The 22,317-nt window shown below is 51.0% G+C and overlaps 2 protein-coding genes across 2 annotated transcripts; one reads left to right on the top strand and one right to left on the bottom strand.

Annotated features, from left to right (window-relative positions):
* The first annotated feature begins 1,324 nt into the window (after positions 1-1,324).
* On the top strand, positions 1,325-8,762 carry Gpr37l1 (G protein-coupled receptor 37 like 1). Its single transcript, XM_034513160.2, has 2 exons — positions 1,325-2,135; positions 7,308-8,762. Exons 1-2 carry the CDS (start codon positions 1,506-1,508, stop codon positions 8,121-8,123), a joined length of 1,446 nt encoding a protein of 481 aa, XP_034369051.1. The 5' UTR covers positions 1,325-1,505; the 3' UTR covers positions 8,124-8,762.
* A 3,467-nt stretch (positions 8,763-12,229) lies between these two features.
* Positions 12,230-21,566, bottom strand: Arl8a (ARF like GTPase 8A). The gene is made up of 7 exons (XM_034513352.2): positions 21,275-21,566; positions 16,086-16,166; positions 15,734-15,807; positions 14,247-14,340; positions 14,059-14,126; positions 13,724-13,794; positions 12,230-13,309 (listed from the first exon to the last, which is right to left on the bottom strand). Exons 1-7 carry the CDS (start codon positions 21,395-21,397, stop codon positions 13,260-13,262), a joined length of 561 nt encoding a protein of 186 aa, XP_034369243.1. The 5' UTR covers positions 21,398-21,566; the 3' UTR covers positions 12,230-13,259.
* Positions 21,567-22,317: the final 751 nt, after the last annotated feature.

Genomic DNA, 22,317 nt, shown 5'->3' with positions numbered 1-22,317 from the left:
GCGCGCACTACAATGTCTGAACTCCGAGGTCTAGCATACAAAAACCTTCTTGCTCCTTCACCCGGTGACCCCATTGCCCTCCGCTCCATTTCCCGAGCACCCCAGCCTCCTGCACTTTATTGCTGTTTGGCAAGAACACCACCCACTTTCAGGACCCTGCCATTGTGTGTGCTGTATCCTCTGCCTGGAGCATCTTTCTGTCCTCTCAGGAGCCTTTCAGGCTTCATTCAAAAGTCATCTTGCTTTGGAGAACTTCCAGTCTTCCAGACAGCCCCAGGTTTCCCGGACTCTGCCCTGTACCTTGACCCCCTCTCTCACAGTATCTACCACGCCCAGGTGTAATTATTGATTTGCATGTCCATTTCCCTTCTTTCAACTACATTTTCATAATTTTAATTCCATTTATTTATTTATTTATTTATTTTCTAGTTCCAGTGCTGGAGATGAAACCCAGGGCCTCAAACATGATAGGTAAGTACTACCACTAAGACATACCCCCATCCCAGAGTGTGGTGTTTTGAATTTTTGCTTGTTGGGAGTTTGTGTGGCTAGGAGGCAAGGAATGGGTTCTTGCCTGTTGAGACCAGCACTGAGCTAAAAGGCTATGGAGTCAGCTCCATGTTTGAGTTTGGCTCTACCTTGTGTCAACTACATGGTTATTAAGACTAACATTTTGAACTTGAGAAATGGATCACAACAGAACTTCCCCACCAAACCATCAAGAACCTAGCTGACGGGTGTTGGTGGCACACGTCTTTAATCCCAGCACTCAGGAATCAGAGGCAGGTGGATCTCTGAGTTCAAAGACAGCCTGATTTATAGAGTGAGTTTCAGGACAGCCAGGGCTACACAGAGACCCTGTCTTTAAAGCAAACAAACAGACAAACAAACAAGCACACCCGGGCTGAATGGTGCACCTAGCTATAAATCCAATAGTTTTTGCAATTATTATAATTCAAGTTTTGACCTTGACAATTAAAAAAAAAAAAAAAAAAGCAAAAACAGGATCTTGCTATGTAGCCCAAGGTGACCTTGAACTCTGTCCCTGTCTCAACCTCCCAAGGGCAGGGATTACAGGCCATAGTCACCATACCCAGCCTATGATTCTGTTTTGAATGTAGGATCTGCCATAGAATTGGGTAGAACTGGGAGACCTATGCTCCAATTATTGTCTGCCTCTACATTACCTGCAAACCTCATTTCCCTGGGAGCAGTTGTTGGAGCAGGTCCCTCTGAGGGTGCCTCAATCTGTCCTGCTGTGGTCTTAGAGCCTGGGAAGAGATGCAGTAGGGAATGCAATGTGTGCGGCCAGCACAGACAGACAGCTCAGTGTCCAGCAGAGGGCCCTGGCCAGACCATGGCCAACAGGATGGGAGGAAGGGCTATCCATGCCAGACGCCTGACTGGAGGCGGACCCAGCTGCCAGCTGCCTCTCTTAATTCCACACAGCCCTTAGGTCCCTCACCCTCACCTCTCTGAGGCAGCTGTGCCCTGCTTTCCTGGCCATGCGGTGGCTGTGGCCCCTGGCTGTCTCCCTTGCTGTAGTGTTGGCTGTGGGGTCGAGTGGGGTCTCTGAGACTGCCACCTCATCTTTGGGTGAGCATAGAGCCAAGGTCCAGGAGCAGCAGAGTCGACCCCGAAGAGGCACCAAGGACGAGGGGCCCAAGGAGGTACAGCAGTATGTCCCTGAGGAGTGGGCTGAGTATCCCAGGCCTATCCACCCAGCTGGCCTGCAGCCCACCAAGCCTTTGGTGGCCACTAGCCCCAACCCAGACAAGGATGGGGCCACCCCAGGTAGTGGACAAGAGCTGAGGGCCAACCTGACCGGAACACCAAGCCAGAGACTGCAGATTCAGAACCCCCTGTATCCGGTGACGGAGAGCTCCTACAGTGCATATGCCATCATGCTCCTGGCTCTGGTGGTGTTTGCTGTGGGTATCGTGGGCAATCTGTCTGTCATGTGCATTGTGTGGCACAGCTACTACTTGAAGAGTGCCTGGAACTCTATCCTTGCCAGCCTGGCTCTCTGGGATTTCCTGGTCCTCTTCTTCTGCCTCCCAATTGTCATCTTCAATGAGATCACCAAGCAGAGGCTACTCGGGGATGTTTCTTGCCGGGCAGTGCCTTTCATGGAGGTGAGTATGTCTTTCTATAGCCCAATTGTAGGCTAACACCAAGAAAGGGGCTCCAGTGTCTGCAAAGACTCTGATAGCACATATGTAGGTGTGTATAATTCCAGCACAGGGGTCCCATTCAACTAGCTTTCTCTGTGTCATTGGGGAAGGAGACAAACCCTATCAGGGAGGGAGACAAACTCAATACTGGCTTCTGGTAACTCTCAGGAAAGCAAGTCAAGGCAGATGAACAGGCAGGTGTGCAAGACCACTGGCTTGGGACCAACCTGGTCTTCTGCTTTAGGAGTAGCTGCATAGAGGACTCCCACTTTTCTCTAGATTCTGAGCTGTCTGTCTCTGACGGGTGGTTCCTCCAAGCCCATTCTCTTTGGACTCTCCTTTTTCTTTTATTGTACCTCTTGCCTGCCTTGTACCCATGGCTACTGTTTTTTAACTCTTTGGTATCTTGATATCCTAGAAACTTCCTACTAATACCCCAGGTTGAGTTTGTGTTCATTTTCTGTGGATGCAAACACCAGGACATGTCCTTCTTCCTTTTCTCACTGACTGAGATTATTGTCACCTTCCTTCAAGGTCATATCCATTACTGTCCTCCTGAGGCCTCTCTGAGGCAAGTAGGCAAGCCCTACTTCTGGGTACTTATAGAAACAGTAGTGTCAGCTCTGTCACTGTATTTTGCTTGTCCCTGGACATATCTCATCTCTTCCCCTGCTTCATTAGCTAGCAAGCATGGAGGGTAGACCAGATGGCCCTCCATCCATCCTCCAGATAGCTGGTTTGCCCTATAATTTTGAAGTGTACTGCTGAGCACCCTTGGATGGGAACTTCCGTGTTAGGATAAGCACATGGGTGAGAATGACTGTGTAGAGCACAGGGAGACAGCTTGGTCAAATCACTGCACACATCTATCCATGTGTGAAGGCTGTTCTATCAATGACAGCACCAAACAGTGGCCAGCTTTCCTTTGTTTTCATTCCTTACTTCTGACTTTTAAATTCTCCTTCCCTCCTCTTCCCTTCCTTATCCTTTTTATTTTTTTAAAGACAAGATTTCACTCTGTAGCTCAAGCTGCTGTGGAACTCACTGTGTAGACCAAGCTGGCCTCAAATTTACAGTGACTCTTTGCCTTGGCCCTTTCTTTCTTTCTTTCTTTCTTTTTTTCTTTCTTTCTTTCTTTCTTTCTCTTTCTCTCTTTCTTTCTTTCTTTCTTTCTTTCTCTCTTTCTTTCTTAATTGTGTGTGTGTGTGTATGGGGGGGGTGTCTCCATCTTATGGCTCAGGCTAGCTTCAAATTTGCTATGTAGTAAGTTCAAGGATGACCTTGAATTCCTATGTTCCACTTGTCTCTATCTCCATTCTAAAGTGCTGAGATTATAGGCATGTACTTACCACAGCCAAGTTTATTTTTCCCTTTTTTTAAAGATAGGGTCTCACTATGTCACCCAGGGTGGTTTACAATCAAACTCACAAAGGCCTCCTGATTGGTGGAATTACAAGCCTATACCATACTATTACATTTGGGAGGAACAACCTCTCTCTCTCTCTCTCTCTCTCTCTCTCTCTCTCTCTCTCTCTCTCTCTCTCTCTAAGACAGGGTTTCTCTGTGTAGTCCTGGCTGTTCTGGAACGCACTCTGTAGAGCAGGCTGGCCTCAAAGTCACAGAAAACCTCCTGCCTCTGCCTCTCAAGTGCTGGAACTAAAGGCGTGTACCACTACATCTAATGGGAACAGCAATTTAAATCCTGGCTACAGGGAGCTGGAGAGATGGCTCAGTGGTTAAGAGCACTGATTGCTCTTTCAGAGGACCAGGGATTGGTTCCTTGCATCCACATGAATGGTTCACAATCATTCATAGCTCCAGGCATATGCATCGTATATGTACATATGTGTACACAGAAACAATCATAATATAAAAAGAAAAATAAACACATTTAAAGATGAATAAACCTTGGCTACAAGGGGGATAATGAAGGGAATAATGGCCTCCCCATAAGCTGGACACAAATTCAAAGACCCAGTTAGCTCTATATTAGTGATTATTTCAAGATTGGTTACTCTCCGAGGCTTCGAAGTTGAGATTTTTTTTTTTCTGTACTCTTAACACATGAAGGCCATATATTTGGTGGTCCAAAGGTCTCCCAACTTTAAAGTGACCCTACAATGCAACATAGTCTTTTCATCTTGTTGTTTGATGGACCATCTTGTTTGTGTGGCTCTTTCTAGCCTTGAACTCACTGAGTATAGACCAGGCTGGCCTCAAACTCACTGAGATCTACCTGTCTCTGCCTTCAGAGTGCTAAGATTAAAGGCATGAGCCACCATGAATGACATTGGCCTTTACATCTTACCTGTCATCTGGTACTCACTGCCTAGGTGAGCTAAGTGGCTAAGTGTTTAGGTAACACAAACTGTGTGTGTGTGTGTGTGTGTGTGTGTGTCTGTGTCTTTGTTTTAGATAGGATCTGTCTCATCAGGTAGTCCTGGCTGACTTAGAACTTGCCGTATAAACCAGGTTGGTCTCTTAACTCATGGAGATCTTCCCGCCTCTGTCTCCTGAGTTTGGGAATAAGCGCATCACTGTGCTTTGGAATTGAACAGATTATACTAGAAACTGGGCTCTTTTTCCACTGCTGGCCAAGTGATCTTGGTAAGTTATTTAACCTGCCTAACCCTCAGTGTCCTCCTTGAGGTTGATAATTATCCGAATGAGTTGGGGATAAACTTAAGGGCTTCACACATTCTAAACATGTACACTTCAAGCCCCAAAGCTTTTTGTTATTGCTGTTGTTGTTTTGAGACAGGGTCTTCCACTGTAACCCTGGCAGACCTGGTACTTAACTCCAGCTGTGGGCCAGACTCAAGCTGATAGCAATCTTCTACCTCTGCCTCCCAAGGTCGGATTGTAGCTGTGTGCCACCATGTCTGGCAAGTATTTTTTTTTTTTGTTGTTGTTGTTAGAGTTAAACCCAGGGCTTTTCATATAGGCAAACATTCTGCTGAGTTATACTTCCAGCCCACTGTCTCCCCCCCCCCCTTAACCTGGGATATTGAACTCAAGGCCTTGTGCATGCTAGGTCAGTAGCCCACCACTACTGAACAATGGCATCGTGACTAATTTGTCTCTTAGACTTGGGCTCACGCTATAGTCTAGATAGGCCTTGATTTTTTTTGCCTTAGCCACCCAATTAGTTGAGGTTTTATAGGTCTAAATAGCCATGTCCAGCAACCAGCCCCAATAATAATAATAATAATAATAATAATAATAATAATAAATTTTTAGATATGGTCTTATGTAACCCAGTCTGGCTTCAAACTTGCTATGTTGCTAAGATGACCTTGAACTCTCGATTGCTGGGTCTCAGCTTCCCAGTGCTGGGGAGACAGGCATAAGCATCTTACCCAGTTAGTTTAGGGTCAAATCAACCTCTCTCTCTCTCTCTCTCTCTCTCTCTCTCTCTCTCTCTCTCTCTCTCTCTCTCTCTCTCTCTCGTCCCATTGCTCCCCTTGGCTCCAAATTTATAATAATGGAGGATGGCCTTGACCGCCTCCTCCTCTTCCTTCTACCTCCAGCGTGCTAGCTTTACAGGTGTGTGTCAGTCACTTCCTGCTTAGTCCTGATTCTTGAAGGATTAAGATAAGTGGCATCCTGGAAGTACTTAGACTCAACTTAGCCTATGGTGCCTTTTACTTGGCTTGGCGGAAGGAGAAGAGGGAAGAAGGCAGGCACACAGCAGCCCTTGCGTGTGGCTGTTCGTCTCTGCTGCTGCCCAGAACTGTCCCGTAGGGAAGACCCCAGGATGGCCCCTTGGTAAGATTTGGAACTGTTTCTGAGCTGTAGGGGAAAAGAGAGAACGCTGTTTTGCCGGAGGCGGCTGGAGGCTGCTCCTCGGCAGGCCCAGGCTCCCCTGCCAAGAGAGGGGGTTGGGGTTCTTACAAAGGACACTTGGTGGCAGTGCAAATAAGCCCAGGATTGTGTTGCCCCAGCCAGAGAAGGAGGGAGAGGGAGCACAACCCCCCAGTGGGAGCCATCAGCTAGCAGCTCAGGGGGCTTTCCTTTCCATTCTGGGGTTTCTTTCCCTGCTGTTCTGGCTTCTTCTTGGCTCAACCAGGGTTATTTTCCTGTTTGCTGCTGAATGAACAGTGTGTAGGGATAGTGAGAGTGCAGGCCACTCTCCAGGGGCTGCTCCCACCATGTTGGACTGCTTAGGATAGTGTGGGCAGGTGAAAGCAACGGAGAGCAGGCCGCATTCCCTGGCACTTAACTCAGTGGTCTCACATGAGAAGGTTACCGGAAGTAGAAAGACCTGTGAAAAATACAAAATTTGTCCATTCATTTATTTATTTATTTTTAATTTGAGACAGGGTTTCTCTGTGTAGCCCTGGCTATCCTGGAACTCACTCTGTAGATCAGGCTGGCCTTGAACTCAGAGACCCACCTGCCTCTGCCTCCCGAGTGAGTGCTTGGATTAAAGGTGTGCACCACTGCTGCCTTTATTCTTTCATTCTCTGTTTGTTCTTTCCCTCCCTCCTTTCTTTCCTTCCATCTGTTTTGAGACAGAGTCTCATATATCCCAGGCTAGCCTTAAACTTTTTGTATGGCCAAGGTAGGCCTTGAACTCGTGATTCTCCTGTCTCTCAAGTTCTGGGGTTCTGTGCACATGCCGTCACCTCCAGGCTAAGCCCAGAGTTTCTATGTCTTTGTCCTGGTTCTTCCTCAGAGGTCACTTCCAGTGTCTGAGGGACGCCAAGGGTCTGTGGGAGGTAGGTCTATCGCACCCTAGCTTGGGAAGTGGAAAGAGGAAGAAGAAATACCTACCTGTCTCCGTTTCTCTGTTCATCACCTGTGTGGTTGTGGACAAGTCACTTTCTCTGCCTGTGCTTTCGTTTCTTCTGTATGATGGTGTATTGGAATGCTTGGACCACACTGTGTGTCTGTGTGTGTGTGTGTGTGTGTGTGTGTGTGTGTGTTGACACTATGCAGGGACACAGCTGAGAGTTTGTGACAGATAGGGAGTGCTGTGGGTAGAAAATGCTTCACCAGTAGCAGTTACTATCCTGACTACTATTCTCTGTTCATGTGTAACCCATGTTCCTATTCAGCCTGGATCAGAACATCGTCATTGATCCTGAATCATTCAACTAAACACTCTTTCTTCCACATCCTTGTTCACAGGTCTCCTCTCTGGGGGTCACAACCTTCAGTCTCTGTGCCCTGGGCATAGACCGATTCCATGTGGCCACCAGCACCCTGCCAAAGGTGAGGCCCATTGAGAGATGCCAATCAATCCTGGCTAAACTGGCTGTCATCTGGGTGGGCTCCATGATGCTGGCTGTGCCTGAACTCCTGCTGTGGCAGCTGGCCCAAGAGCCAGCCCCCACTGTGGGAACCATGGACTCATGTATCATGAAACCTTCAGCCGACCTGCCTGAATCCCTGTATTCGCTGGTGATGACCTACCAGAACGCCCGCATGTGGTGGTATTTTGGTTGCTACTTCTGTCTGCCCATCCTCTTCACAGTCACCTGTCAGCTGGTGACGTGGCGGGTGCGGGGCCCACCGGGCAGGAAGCCTGAGTGCAGAGCGGGCAGACACGAGCAGTGTGAGAGCCAGCTCAACAGCACCGTAGTGGGCCTGACTGTGGTCTATGCCTTCTGTACGCTCCCTGAGAACGTCTGCAATATCGTGGTGGCTTACCTCTCCACCGAGCTCACGCGGCAGACCCTGGACCTCCTGGGCCTCATCAACCAGTTTTCCACATTCTTCAAGGGCGCCATCACCCCTGTGCTCCTCCTGTGCATCTGCAGGCCCCTGGGCCAGGCCTTTCTGGATTGCTGCTGCTGCTGCTGTTGCGAAGAGTGCGGTGGGGCCTCAGACTCCTCAGCCACAGTCAGCGCGGACAGCAAGCTTAAGGCCGAAGTGTCCTCCTCCATCTACTTCCACAAGCCCAGGGAGTCGCCCCCACTCCTGCCCCTGGGCACCCCTTGCTGAGTCTATGGGGGGGAACGGGAGCAGAGGTGCAGAGCCGGTGGGGGAGGGGTGCCATCCCGCTCCATGGTGGTCTGCTGATTCTTTGACCTGTCTCTCATCTTGCTGTTTAGAGATGGACTTGGCTCATTTTGTCAAAGTCTGGGCTTTTCGAAGCTCCATCTACAAACAATGCTGTTCTTATCCTCCGAGGGACCCGCCAGCCTTGTCCTTCCCATTTGTAGGTGGAGATCTGTCTAGGTCATTAGAGTTGCCCAGAATCTCAATCTGGCCGCCCTAGAGCCAGGGCTTGGCCTTTTGTCTGTTCTCCCTTTGGTCTTAGGATCTGACTATCTGCGGAGCCCTCCATCATGATGGGTGGAAAATATGTTGTGCTCCAACACCACTTCTCTACTCCTACCTAGCCCCATCCTGGACCAGGGACTTCTAGAGGGCTAACCTAACCAAGCCCAGGACTCCATTTTCTAAAGTGGGTCTGTCTGTCGTAGCCCTGGATGTCTCTTCCCTTTCCCCAGAGTATTTTCTCAGCTCTGCTGCCTTCTGTTCTCAACAGGAACCGCAGTTGCATTGCCTGACCCCTGCCTCCTTAGGTGCTTTCCTGTAGAAGGCCATTCTGGAAAACCAATAAAGTAGGTACCACAATGCTGTGCCCACGGAACTTCCTTGCCCACGGATGATAGTGTCTAGACATGTAGCAGAGCCTTTTCTGTGGCGGGGCAGTCCTCTTAGCCTGGGTTTATAGTTGTTCTGCCCTGGGGGAGGGGTTCTAGGAATGTTAGAGCTTTTAAGGGTCAGAGAGGAGGGGAGGCTTCGGGAACCGGGCACTAAACCCAGATGCCCCTTGGAAGTCAGCCCACTTGTCTCTGGAGCCCCCCCCCGCCTCCGTTCACCCTTTCCACAAAGCCCCCATTTGAGGAAATCCAGAGGCCTTCCTTTCGAGAGCCACACAGCTTCTCCACCTCCCTCACTCTAACAGTGGCTCTTGTTCAGCTTCTTAGAATGGACTGTTTGCCTCTTAGATGGCCCAGCTGCCTTCCCCCACGGCCCCCACGGCCCCCACGGCCCCCACCACCCCCACCACATCACCCTTCCTAGCAGCGCTCTACAGTAGGGCCCAGTAGACCCAGTAGCTTCTCCTACTGGTTCCTGCCCTCAAAGTCATTTCCCCTAGTTCTTCCCCCACCCACAACCCCCAGGCACTTCCAAAGACCCCTTCTCTCTGCTGGGCTAGCAGCCTGGGCCACCTGCATTCCTTTCCCACATGCCCATCCTGCTCTGGAGCTCAGTTCTGGGATCCACAGGCTCCTGCTCACCGAGCCAATCTAGATCCTTTCTAGCACAGGTCCTCAAGGGCACAGGGTCATGGGCAGCCCAGCTCCATTCTGTGCTCAGTCACCCATACCCCTGGGCCATGGCCCTCCCAGTGCCCAAGTCTCCCTCCCCCCCACTCGGAATCTGAACAGCCTTGTTCTCACTCCCTGGCACCCCCCACCCCCCCATCCCCAGGGCCAGAGACGCTGGCCAAGAGAGGGAGGCTGTTGCTAAGAGATGGAGCTGCCATACGCACCCTTTGTGCTGAAGAATGACACCCACCCATTTCTCGGCAGACCTGTTGCTACAGTGACCGAAGTCTCCGGCTTTGTGTTTAAGAACTTTGAGTGTGTGCGTAGTTGGACAGGGGGCAAAGGTGGCCCATGTCTCTGAACAGAACCAGCAAGGATGTGCTTTCTTCTGCCTTCCCTCTACCCCAGCCTTGCACACACCGGTGGCTCTTAAGGGAGGAGGGAATGGGCCGGGTGAACTGAGGTGAAGGGGGGACAGGGAAAGAATTAAGGGTGGAAGGCTGGGGGTGGGGGTGGGTTCAGCATCCTGTTTGGTGGCCTCTTCCACAAAGGGCACACTCTGGACTTCCCTCCTGCCTGCTGGCTGGCCCAGGGCTGGGGGGGGGGGGTATGGTGTCTCCTAGACCCTACCCGGCTGCCACCTTCCAAGCCTGCCAACGTGAATGGCTTGCAAAACTAGTCAGCAGGCCAGCCAGCCTTGGGAAAGAGCCACTATCCCTCCAGCCTGAGCCAGCTAAGGAACAATGTGGGATTTGTTGTTCAGGGGTCCCAGGCTTCAGGGGTGGGGTTGTTGCTCAAGGGTGGGCAGTGGATTTGAGCTGTGATGCTCGGAAAGAGATGATGACATCCAGAGTGGGGACCAGTCCTTGGCGGAGCCTGATGTCAGGGGTGAGGCGTGCCCTGGCATCCCCCATGGGTTATCTTCTGTCTCATCTCTATCTTTTACCCCGGGTCCTGAGTATACCTGCTTCAAGCTCAGTCTCAGCTTCTCACTCTGGAAACCAGACCGATCTCTCCTTCACAGAGGCCTATGGTCTGTAAAGAAGGCCAGATGCATCTTATGGTGGGTGGAGTTGTACATAGCTCAGTGGTAGAGACTGCCACAGGCCCTGGATCCACCTCCATTGTTACAAAGTGGGTTGAGAGACGGTGTGTTAAGCTACCGGCATAGTGCGAAGCTCAGTGCTTTTTGGGATTCAAATCTCTAGCAATATGGAGGAGACTTGCCAGGTATTTTTAATCATGTGTCTGTGTGTGGAGTATGTGCACATGGACACAGTACCTGCAGAGGTCAGAAGTCACCTGACACGTGTCCTAGCAACCAAATACTGTGTCCTCTGCAAGAGCAATACACGCTCTTAAACTCTGAGCCCCGTCTCCAGGCCCTTGGTCAGGTATTAATTTCATCCACTTTTGCCCTCAGAGGACCCAATCATGATGGTTTATATACATACTATCCATAGTTTATTCCCTACTCAAAAACAGGTTGTTTGGCCCTGCTGCATATCTGTGGTATGAACTCACTGTGCAGGGCAATGTTTTTGCATGGAGTGAAAACTGGCTCATCTTCTCTCATCAAATTGAATCTGGAGAACACAGGACCCAAGAGGCAGCTCTGTGCTGAAACATCCCAATGGTGCCGAACAATGATCCTATCCCAGATACAGGCATAGGAGCAAAACTACTACCTTGAAGCAGGCAAGGCAAAAAGACAGCCTGGGCCCATCATCCTTTTTAACTTAAGGTCACATCTTATACTCATAAGGGGTTGGGAAGCTCCTGAGAATTAGTTAGCTGGCAGTGAACTCCATCCAGTTTTTCCTCAAATCCCCCCCACCAAGTCAATGGAAGCCAGGGCCTGGTCTACCAAACACTAGATCAGCGCTCTGCCACTGAACTAAATCCCCAGACCCTTTCTTTAAATCCGCCCAGAAATAGGAGATCCTCTTCCAGGGTGGATATATTCTTGGCTGGGTAGTGTCCTCGCCCAAATTCTCCCACAAACCAAGAACAAACGCAGCTGTTTCTTCCTGCAGATGCAGGGGGAAGAGATTGGGTAGTCCTCACAGGACTAGTCCAGCCTCTATTTCCAGGCAAAGGGGAGGCAGAACAAGGGGGGGGGAGTGTCCAAGAGATTGGGGGTTAGTATAAAACTAGATATAAGTGGAGTCACATTAAATCAAGGCTCACAGGAGCTGAGGCTTTGAGTTCCAGCTTCACAGGCAGGGTAGGAATTCTATCCATTGAGTACCGGGTCCATTCCAAAAGAACAACAGTATGGGCAGGAAGAATTACAGAGTGTATACTGGAGGCTCAGTATACACCTGACTTTTGACTTCTTTCTGCTGGGGACTGGAAGTGAGGAGTGGATGCCAAGCTCTGGTTCTGGCATCAGTTTGGCTATATGGGAACAGGCAGGACTGAAGTGCTCACGGAGAAGTCCATTTCCTTCTTGAATGCTCGATGAAAGGCCCGGGTCCGGGCAGCTCCTCTAACAGACCCGCTTAGCACCGGCTGTCAGCTGTCAGCGTACATGAGAATGAGAAACAGGCAACCAGCAGGGCCCAGACACGTGTGTGGGAGGCTGTTCCCTTGTGAGCACTTGTGACGGGGCCATTGTAGTTTCCAGTGAGTGTGCAGTACGAGTTCCCTGTGGGTGTGGCACCCTGCGGCCATCCCTGTGAGTATGTGTGGGGGTGCTTGTGTCCCTGAGGGTCTGCTGGTCAGTGACATCTGAGGGAAACAACTGGCAGCATACACACCCCCCAACACAAAATTGGTAATTTATTGTTGTCATTATTAGGAGGCGGAAAAAAAAAATGTACAGTTACGAGGATCGTTTTTTTTTTTTCCAAACAGAGGTTAAATATGAGCTGAAGAGTGTAAAAAGGGAGAGGATCACTTTACAAATTATTAAATTAAACAAACAAACCAACCAACAAAACTGAAGAACCAACCCCTCCCCCCCATGCTGAGTTCTCTCCTTGTACAACTCTGTGAAATGGGAACAGAAAATGAGATGGGCCGTGGAGGTGGGGACCCTGGGTAGAGGCAGGACCTGGGGCCAGGAACAGCGAGGGTGGAGGCTGCTGGGACGGTGTGGACCCTGGTCCTCCCACTCAGACCTGGTTGTACCTGGTGGCCCTGTCAAGGCTGGGGACAGAAAAGGAGGCTCCAGCTGGCCTTCGTATTCAGGCTCTCCACTGGGAGACAGACACTACAGGACATGGGCACAACCACCGGTGGCTAGGCTGGTGCCTGCCCCAAGTGGCAGCCTCCACTCTTTCGCATCTGAATTTGCCCCTAATTGAACCTGCATCTCTTTCTGTCTTTCCAGTTTGCCCCTCCCAGGTCCTGGTTGGCCCCTGCAGCATCAAATGGTTGATCTTAGTCTTTGCTTAAATTAAAAAATTAAAATATATATACATATATATACTGTACACACAGGACAATAACAGAGTGTTGAAAAGGGAAGAGGAGGGTGGACCAGAGTGAGGACAGGGCTTTTGGGGACGAGGGGGGCAGGGCTGTTGAGGGGAAGGGAAGTGGGTGGGGTAGTTGAAGGAACAAAGAGAGCAAGGGAGAGAGGTTAGGGGACCAGACTTGGGGAGAGGGCAATTATCTTACAATAAAAACAGGAGTTGAAACCTCAGCAGAACAGGGCTCTAGGAGCCCCAGAGGGTCCTCCCCACACTGGGTGAGGAGGAGTGGGCTTAGGGGGAGACAACGGGGTGGGCGGGGAGCTCGGCTTCAGGTTAGGTGACTGTGGTCCCTGGTCAGAAGAAGATCCACAGTCTCAGCTTCTCCGTGACTTTGAGTGTTGAATAAGCCACTGTAGGGTGATGTCTGAGGGGAGACAAGAGACAAAGTTGTAAGGCCTCCCTGTGTGAGAAGGTTTGGGAGGTATAAATAGCTAAGCCAGGTTCCTATAATTGCAGCCAGGATCAAGCCTAGAGCTGTGACACGCCCCCTGCGACCCCCAAACAGCTCCAGGCTAGCGATGGAAAGACACAAAGCTGCAGCAAGCAAAGAAGGGTCTGGAAGACCTGGTGTAACCAATCTCAGAAGTGGAAGAGGGAGCAGGTGACTCCCTCTGAGGGGCATAGCTGTGGTAATACACAGAATCGGGTCTCCTAGCTGCCTGCTGTACACAGGACAAAGTGGCAGGGTAGAAACTTCCCAGATACCACATCAGAAGTATCTCTCCCTTCTGCACTGCCACTCCTGGCACAGTGCCAGCAACTTCCCAAAGCCACGCACCTATGTTGTCCTTCTCCTTGCAGGAGATGGAGTAGCAGCAGATCTCTCGGTCCTGGATAGCAGACAGGTTCCTGCGGGAAGACCAGAGAGGAGTCTGCGAAGGCTGGATCAGTTACGGGGTACGGGGCCGGGGTGGGGGTGGGGTGGGGGTGGGGGGAGGGCAGGGTGTTTTTCTCAGTGAAAAGGGCTACAAGAGGGCGAGGCTCCTGGAAAAGATGTGTTCTGCTGCCACCGTGTGGTGAACACTGAGAATAGCAACAAGCCCAGCCCAGAAGCGTTCGGCAGCTGGGGAATTTGGGGAGCTGAAGCACACAAAGAAAGGCCACTCAGCTTACATTTTCTCGATTAGCTCCTTCTCATCTAGCGCTCCGGCGAGGTCTCGCTTGTTCCCGAGGACTAAGACCTATACAGGAAGGAAGCCGAGGAGAGTTAGGGCAAGGGTACCTTCATGGCATGGAGCTTTCTCTTGCCCCCGGTGACTTCTGACCAGCTCCCTCTCCCACCAGCTCCATCTCCAGCTCACCGGGATGCCTTGCAGCTGTGGCTTGTCGAGCAGGTTGTGGAGCTCATTCTTGGAGGCCTCGATCTTCTCCTGATCCGCAGCATCCACCATATACCTAGGGAAGGCAGGCAGGGACAGCATGTGGACACTATGGGTTGAGGCGGGTGGGAAGAGAAGCTGCTGAGGGGAAGACGGCCTCCAGTTCCAGCCTGGTCGCCTCTGGAGAAATGGACCACTCTGGTCTGACTCAGAGAACACGTTCCCAAACATAGGTGCAAAGCACTGCAGGCTTCTGTCCTCTGTGCAACTGGGGCCCATACAGTTAGCTGTGAGTTCGGTCCAAAGTGACCTATTTACATTTTCATTGAAAGCCTAGAGAGGTCCAGAATAGAAAAATGAAAGAGTTCCCTCCCAAGAGACAGAGTATGGAGCTATTTTCTTTCTTTCTTTTCTTTTCTTTCTTTCTTTCTTTCTTCCTTTCTTTCTTTCTTCCTTTCTTCCTCTCTCTCTCTCTCTCTCTCTCTCTCTCTCTCTCTCTCTCTCTCTCTCTCTGTGAGATATGGTTTTTCTGTGTAGGCCCTAGCTTTCCCAGAACTCGCTATGTAGATCAGGCTAGCCTCCAATTCAAGATATCTGCTTACCTCTGCCTCCTAAGTGCTAGGATTAAAGAAAGGCATGGGCCACCTACCTGTCTACAATGTTTGTTTAAAACTCAGGTTTAAACTGTTCAGGAGGCAGAGATAGGTAGATCTCTGTGAGTTCAAGACCAGCCTGGTCTCCAGAGTGAGTTCCAAGACAGCCAAGACTTCACAGAAAAACCCTGTCTCAAAACAAAACATACAAAAAAAAACCCCTCAAAAATAAAAATAAAAATTAGGTTTAAACTGGGCATGGTATGCATGCATTTAATCCTAGCACTTGAGAAGGGGAAATCTGAGAGTTAGAGGCCAGCATGGTCTTTATAGTGAGATCCAGGCCTGCCTGGGTCTACATAGTTAGATCCTGTCTCAAAAAAACAAAAAGACAAAACATTGTTTATTCTATTAAGAAAGTTAAGCTGGGCACACATTTTTTAAAATCTGTGTGTGCACGTGCACGCGTGTGTGTATGTGTGTGTGTGTGTGTAGTTGAATCCAGAGCCTTATATATGCTAGTGCTCTCAGACCAGGTAACATCCCCTGCCTGGATAAAATTAACAAGCAAGGGAAGGAATCACTTAAAACACTCAAAATTCAAGACATGGTGATTTGGGTTGGGGGGACACAGCAGGCCTGGCTGGCCAGCTCTGTAATTGGGTACTATGGTCCAGGAGAGACGGACAGACGGACAGACAGACAGACAGATGAATCTATATATTCTCAAATAAACAGCATGCAAAATAAAAGCAGGCCATGTCCAGACAGCAGGTATTAACAGAGACCAACAGTGTGTGGTTCTGTATCAGGTCTGACTGCCTGCAGGCAGGGGTGGGGTGGGGTAGGAGGTGCAGGGTGAGAAACCCTACTTACACAATGGCGCTCACTCCCCTGCAGTAGCGCTCCCACATGCTTCGGAAACGGGGCTGTCCCCCAATGTCCCAGAGCTGAGTGAGAAGAAGGTGGGGAGAAGGTGGCCTCAGGAGCAGACAGGCAACTGAAAGCCACTGTGTTCCAAGCTTCCCTTCCCCCAGCCTAAGGTCACACCTCCTTCCCCACGCCTGGTTTCCCTCTCTCCCCATCCCTCTCCCGTTCATATCTTCAATTCCCATTTCCCAGTTCTTCAGCAACAGGTAGCCACTCTTCCCTCCCCTGGCTGGCACTTCCCAGGTGCCTCAGTTGCCCTCCCAAAAAAATGTGGTCCTCAGCAGGCCCACGCCCTCACCTTGATGGTCACATTCCCTTTGGTGATTTTCCGCATGTTGAAGCCCACGGTGGGGATCATGTCCTCATTGAACTGTCCTGACTAGAGAGAAGAGCCAGAATTGGAAAAGATGCAAACATCCTCAGGTCCCAGATGTGCCCTCCCTGCTGGGTCCAGAGCAAGAGGTTGCAGGGTGACTTATCAGCGACCTCAGATTTTCTCAGGGGAGGTGTCTCTTGAATGTCTTCTGCTTTCAGGGAAGATCAACTCCATATCTGGAGCTCTATGGGGAAGAGGCCCATAGTCCTTAGGCAACCTCAGGGTCTCTCAATCTAGACAGGGAGGAAGCTATTCCCAAGGTCTAACCTACAGTTCTTGTTAAAAGAAGCCCCCTTTATTTAGTCTCTAGCTGAGTTAGGGGAATACATCACTTCTCAGGAAAAGAGGCTCACAAGAGACATCAAAAGGAAAACAGATATCATCAAACTAGTAGTAAATTGATTTTTTTTTTTTAAAAATGAGGAAGAGCTGGGCGTGGTGGCACACACTTTTAATCCCAGCACTGGAAAGACAGAGGCACGTGGATCTCTGTGTGTTTGAGGCCAGCCTGATCTACACAGGCAGATCGAGGACAGCCTGGGATACATAAATAGACCATGTCTGGATAGGTGGGTTGGGACTAAATTCACCACTCACAAAAATGCAACACATATTAGAATTCATCTGTTGTACTCTACCACGGTAATCTGTAGTCTCTATTATTTATCTACATATGTGTCTCCTTGCTGGGCTGAGAGCTTCCTGGGGAGAGGGCCAGGTCTATAGTAACAGCATTCATGTTTGCTGAAGGAGCTCCCGAAATTCTTTTCAATTTCTGGTATTTTTCTCCCCCCACCCCCCCATCCATTGTATCTGAACTCTCTGGATTATTCTAAAGCCTGTGTCTACAGGCTTCAAACAAGTCCAGCCCAGCCCTAACTCTTCCCAGGCTGTCTTCACATCACAAGGGGGAGCAGCTGAGTTGAGCAGACAAGTTGAGGCAACATGGGAGAGGGCTCATGTTACCTGTAAGCTGAGGGTGACAGTCATGTGCCTTGACCACACCTTTTGTCTCCTACCATGTAGTCCACTTATTTGCTTGAGTCCCATACAGAGGCCAGGGGCTCTGACCACTGGCCAAAGAGCAGGAGATGACCAGTTCTCAGTCACTGCCTGGAAGCCTCAGTAAAGTGCTCCAGATGAGTGTACCACTCCCCTGCATCTGAAGGAATCACCCAATGCCCAGTGACAAAGTTTAGCAGGGATTCCTCATCTGAGAACCGCAGCTGGATTTTGGAGGTCCTCTGAGTCTCCTGGATGTATGATCGTCCACAGGGGTTTGGTCCAGGGCCTGCCTCACGATCCCTTAGGGAGATGGCATAGTAGTGTTCTGCAGGGTATACTGGTATACGCCTAAAACCCCAGCACTCAGGTGGAGGGGGAAGAATTAAGAGTTCAAGGTCAGCCTCAGCTAAATAGTAAGTTTGAGGTCAGTTTGGGCTTATACGAAATTTCATCTCAGAAACAAAAACAAAATGCCAGCACACATCTTACCATATACTTTAATTGTATACTTATTTATTTACTTTGTGTGTGCGTGTGCGTGTGCACACTTGTGGAGGTCAGAGGACAAGTCTTGGGAGTTGGTTCTCTTCTTACAATCTTTGTGGAGTCCTGAAATTGAATTCAGGCTACGTTGCCTGCCAGACTACCTTAGGGATAACTAAGTCACAATGCCCTGAAAGTGCCTGATCTTGTCTGATCTCAGAAGCTAAGCAAGGCTGGGCCTGTTTACTACTCGGATGGGAGATGACCCCTGTGCTCAAGTGATCCTCCCCAGGATCCTAGACCAGCGGGGATGAAGGGCTCCTGGAATTGTGACTGTGTCTCACCAAGTGCTTGGGAGTGGCTCTGATGCTGTGTGGAACTGTCATTGTGCTTTGGGAACTGAAAGACCCATATGCTCTCAAATAGATGACAGTAAAGCCTGGAAGACCATGACCCTGCAGAGAGGGATGTTAGGAGACTCAGACAGCCAGACCCTCCAACACCCAGTTTCTGCTCAGTTGGGAATTGGAGCTAAGCTGCAATCAGGCTATGATTTAATTTCCCTGATAATGACTCAAACTCTTCCTGTAAGGATGGAAGCAGCTTTATGTCATATAACCCAGCCTTTCGTCTCAGACTTCACCCTACTCCAGACCATTTCCTTGTCTTCTTTACCTTACCTTTTCTTTCAAGCTGGCTTCAAACTGGCTTGTAGTCAGAGGTGCCCCTGAACTTCGTTCGTATCCTCCTGTCGACACCTCCCTGGTGCAAAGGTTATAGGCGTGTGCCTCTGTGTCTGGTTTTATGTGGTGCTGGGGATTGAACTCAAGGCTTTGTGCATGTTAGGCAAGCCTCTGTCAACCAAGCTGCATCCCTAGCTCCTGTTGTTGTTGTTATTATTATTATTATTATTATTATTATTATTATTATATGAAGTAATCAAGGCTGGCCTTCAACTCCTAATCCTTTAATCCTCCTGCCTCAGTACCTGAATGGCTAGGACTAAAGGTATGCATCACTGTGCTAGGCTTCCACTCCTCATGTTCAAATTACCAGAAAGTTCTTTATCACTCAAAAATGCATCTTCCTATAGCCTGCCTCCCTTGTTCTTTAGTCCTTTTGGGTACCCAAGACCAGTTCACCTATAGTGACAGCCTTTCATGTTTTAAGATATTTGAAATGACCCCCTAATGGACAGGGCAACTCATGCCTACAGTCTAGCACTAAGGAGACTAGACGTTCGACGGGTCAAGACCAGACTCTGTCTCAAAGGAAAAAAAAGAACGCCCCTTTTGCATCCGTGGGCAAAAAACCCTATCTCCCACTCTTCTAGTAAAACAGTTCTTCCAGAACTTAGCACTATTTCAGTTTCTCAGGCATTCTGCAAAGGCTGGTTACACTCTTTCTAGTTAACCTGCTAAGCATCTGAGATCACTAAACCCAATTCCTAGTCACAGTCACATCTCATGGGCGGCGGGAGGGAACGCAAGGGTTTTTCTCTGTTTGCTGAGACAAACAGAAGCCAAGTCAAGAGCAAAGCCAGTGGTGGGCATGGGCACAGAGCCCGGGGTCCCGAATCCTTCGTGACTGTAGGAGGAACGGCAAAGTGTCTGTCTCGGCTCTGCTGGGTCTGAGAAGGCTAGAGTTACCCAGCTGCTGGAATTCCCTGCAGGCCCCTAGGCCATGGCCTTACCTGTTTGGGTCTCTTTAGAGAGAGGACACTCAGCTTGTTTATTTAGTGATAAATTTAGTAACAAAAAGGAGAATGGGCAGGGGGAAAGGAGGAATGTTGAATATCAAACAAAACTGGCTTGTCTTTTTGTCTGTTTTTGTTTTGTTTTTGTTTTAATTTCTGAAACAAAGTCTCTCTCTATGGCCCAGGCCGCTCTCAAACTTGGGATCTGGCCTCAGGCCTCAGCATCCAGAGGGCTGGGCTTACAGGCATATCCCATCATGCTTAGTTTCAAGGAACCTCTTGACTCTGGTAGGAGAATTTGAGAATTTGGCTTCTGTCCCTGACCTGTCAGAGCCTCCCATTCTGAGAAGATGCTGGTCTTGAAGGGTAGGTCCAGGCCAGGAAGTTGAACCCACCTAGGTTTCTGTGTATCCTTATACAGAAGCCTGGCTTTACTAACACTCCGTGAGAAAAGCATCCCTAGGGATGGGAGGTGATGTCTTGGCAGAGCCATCTAGGTCTGCAGAGACAGGTGGAAATCCAGGTGTTGACTTCCTGCTCTGTTAGCCCAAACGGCAAGTCAACACCAAGCCTAACCAGGGTGTTTGGTCCTATGGACACAGCATGGCAGACAGAGAGCACATGTGTGTTAGTTCAGAAAAACATTATGTCCCAAACCTCAGCAGAGGCCCTGTGGAATAAGAAGCATCAAGGGGTAGAGGATGGTAGAGGTCAATGGCGGTATTTAGGGGAGAGGAAGAGCGCATGCCTGATCGTGTAACCATTAAGTCCCAAATCCGTATCCCCTCTGAAGCCCCCACACCCCCTCTGCAGGGATACTGAGCCCTGTGGGGCTTCAAGGTTGGGCAACAATACAATACAGGCAAATGGTAGTACCGAAGCTGGTGCACACACATCTTTGAGGACCTATACATCAGCATTTTTAACCTATATCTGGCTAATTCACAGTCTTTGGAGAACCCATCTTTAGGAACGGGGCTAGGTTCTGGAGAAAAATTATGTTCCTGTCCCAAGCCTTACTCGGTCCATAAGCCCAGTCTTGCCTAGCTTGGAGATACAGGCTGCAGCCATTACTGCAGCTCAGCTCACACCCAGGGAGCTCATCTTCCTCTTTTTTTAAAAATTTAACTCCTTCTTCACCATCCCTCTGGCACAGACATACAACTGCAATCACCGTGGCCCCCCACCCCCCCACCCCTCCACCCCTGGCCCCAGTCCCGAGTCTCCAAAGCTGCTCTCTCCCCTGTCCCCAGGTGGATGGCGCCCCTCCAGTTCATCCTCTCGTGTCCACAGTACCTACTCCTGCAACTTCTGAGCCAAGTGGAGTCTCTCAACTCCCTTTATGGTGCCACGCTTTCGGGACCCCAAAGCTACCGCAGGCCCGGGACAGGTTCCGGGGAGGAGTCTGGGCTGGAGCCAGGACCTCAGCTGACTTCTCTGCCTCTAGGGATACCTTCCCCCGCCCCAAAGGGCCGGGGCTTCCGCGTCCAACAAGGGGAGGCAGAGCCCTTGGGGTGGGGCTGGGCTGGTAGGGCACCCTGGCAACACGCTCCAGCTTCGCGTCCCGTGACCCTCCACGCGCGGAGCAGCAAGGTCCGGGCACTTTCGCCCCGTCATGCCCCCTTTGCGCCCGCCTCGGGGGCCTGTCAGCCTGCGGCGGGTTGCCGGTGCCTGGAGACATCTCAGTGCCGCCAGCCCCGGAACGCAAGCTCGGTCCCCCTCGTCCTCGCTACCCCGCCCCCAGCCCTGCCATCCCAGCCCAGGCCGGAGAACGGGTGGCACGCCAGCCGGTCCCCCAAGAACCGTGCTAGGCCCTAAGCGCCCGGAGCCGGCTCCTCCCTGCCTGGAACCCGGCGGTGCCGGGCCACACCAGGAGGCGACTCCAGCTGCCCAGGGCGCGGCGCGGGCGACACATCTGCCCTCATACCGCGATCACGTTGACGAAGGTGGTCTTGCCCGAGTACTGCAGCCCCACCAGCGTGAGCTCCATTTCCTCCTTCCAGAACAGGGCCTTGAACCAGTCCAGCAGCTTGTTGAACAAAGCGATCATGGTCGCTGCCACCGGCCGCGCCCGGTGCCGGGTCCCCGCCGCCCTCGCTGCCCTCGCGCTGCGGCCCGGAGCGGCCCCTCCCCGGTGCGGCCGGGTCCCGCGGCTCGGTGCGGGCGGAGGCTGGAGCGCGGCGGCCGACTACGCGCTGCCCGCGGATCCGCTCGCCGATGGGTGTGGCCACGGCGCCTCCACCTCCCCCGCCGCCGCCGCCGCCGCCGCCCTCCCGCGGGCCGGGCCGCGTCCTGCTCGCACCCGAGCGCGCTCCAGTCTCGCGCGCGGCCTGGGCCAGCGCCCGCGGGCGGGGCGGCGGGGACCCGCGGCGGCCGGGAGGAGCGTGACGGCGCGCTTGCGGAGAAAGCTGTAATTTTATTTTTTCCTGCTGCCCTCGTTTGCCCCGCCCTGACAGCACCGCTTTCTGGCTTGAAAGGTGGTCTGTCCCGGGCGGGTGATGTCCCGATTAAACTAGGGTATTTCCAGGCTAAAGAACCGTGGCGTGAAGATCTCCAAGAAAAGGGAGACGACGTATGGTTTTGCTCCCTGAGCCCTCGCCTCTGAGCATCCCTGGGTACCGAATTCCATCCCCCGAAATGCCATAGAGAGTAACAGCCGGATTTAGAGCCCTTAATACTCCATCTTGTTTTGTTAACACAGTTCGCCGGGCTACTTGTTTGGGAAGCCCAAAGTGAGATCGACATTAGAACTTGATGCTCAGTCTTTACCAGTGTTGTCACCATAAAGAAACAGGCAAAATCAGGGCAAGGGATTCCCAGTGAGGAACGTCCGTAGCAAAGGGAAAACGTATGCTATTTTGATACAAAGTTTTTGATAGTGGGTGGCGGAGAGCCTGCCAAGATGTCCCCATCCTCCCTTGCAGGAGATAACAGCTCAGCCAACTGGCTGTACCTTCTTAGTCGCGGGAT

This window comes from Arvicanthis niloticus, chromosome 10 (assembly GCF_011762505.2).
Source record: "Arvicanthis niloticus isolate mArvNil1 chromosome 10, mArvNil1.pat.X, whole genome shotgun sequence".
Classification (NCBI taxonomy): domain Eukaryota; kingdom Metazoa; phylum Chordata; class Mammalia; order Rodentia; family Muridae; genus Arvicanthis; species Arvicanthis niloticus.
The sequence above is the reverse complement of the archived record's forward strand: the minus strand, read 5'-3'. Positions and strand labels throughout refer to the sequence as shown.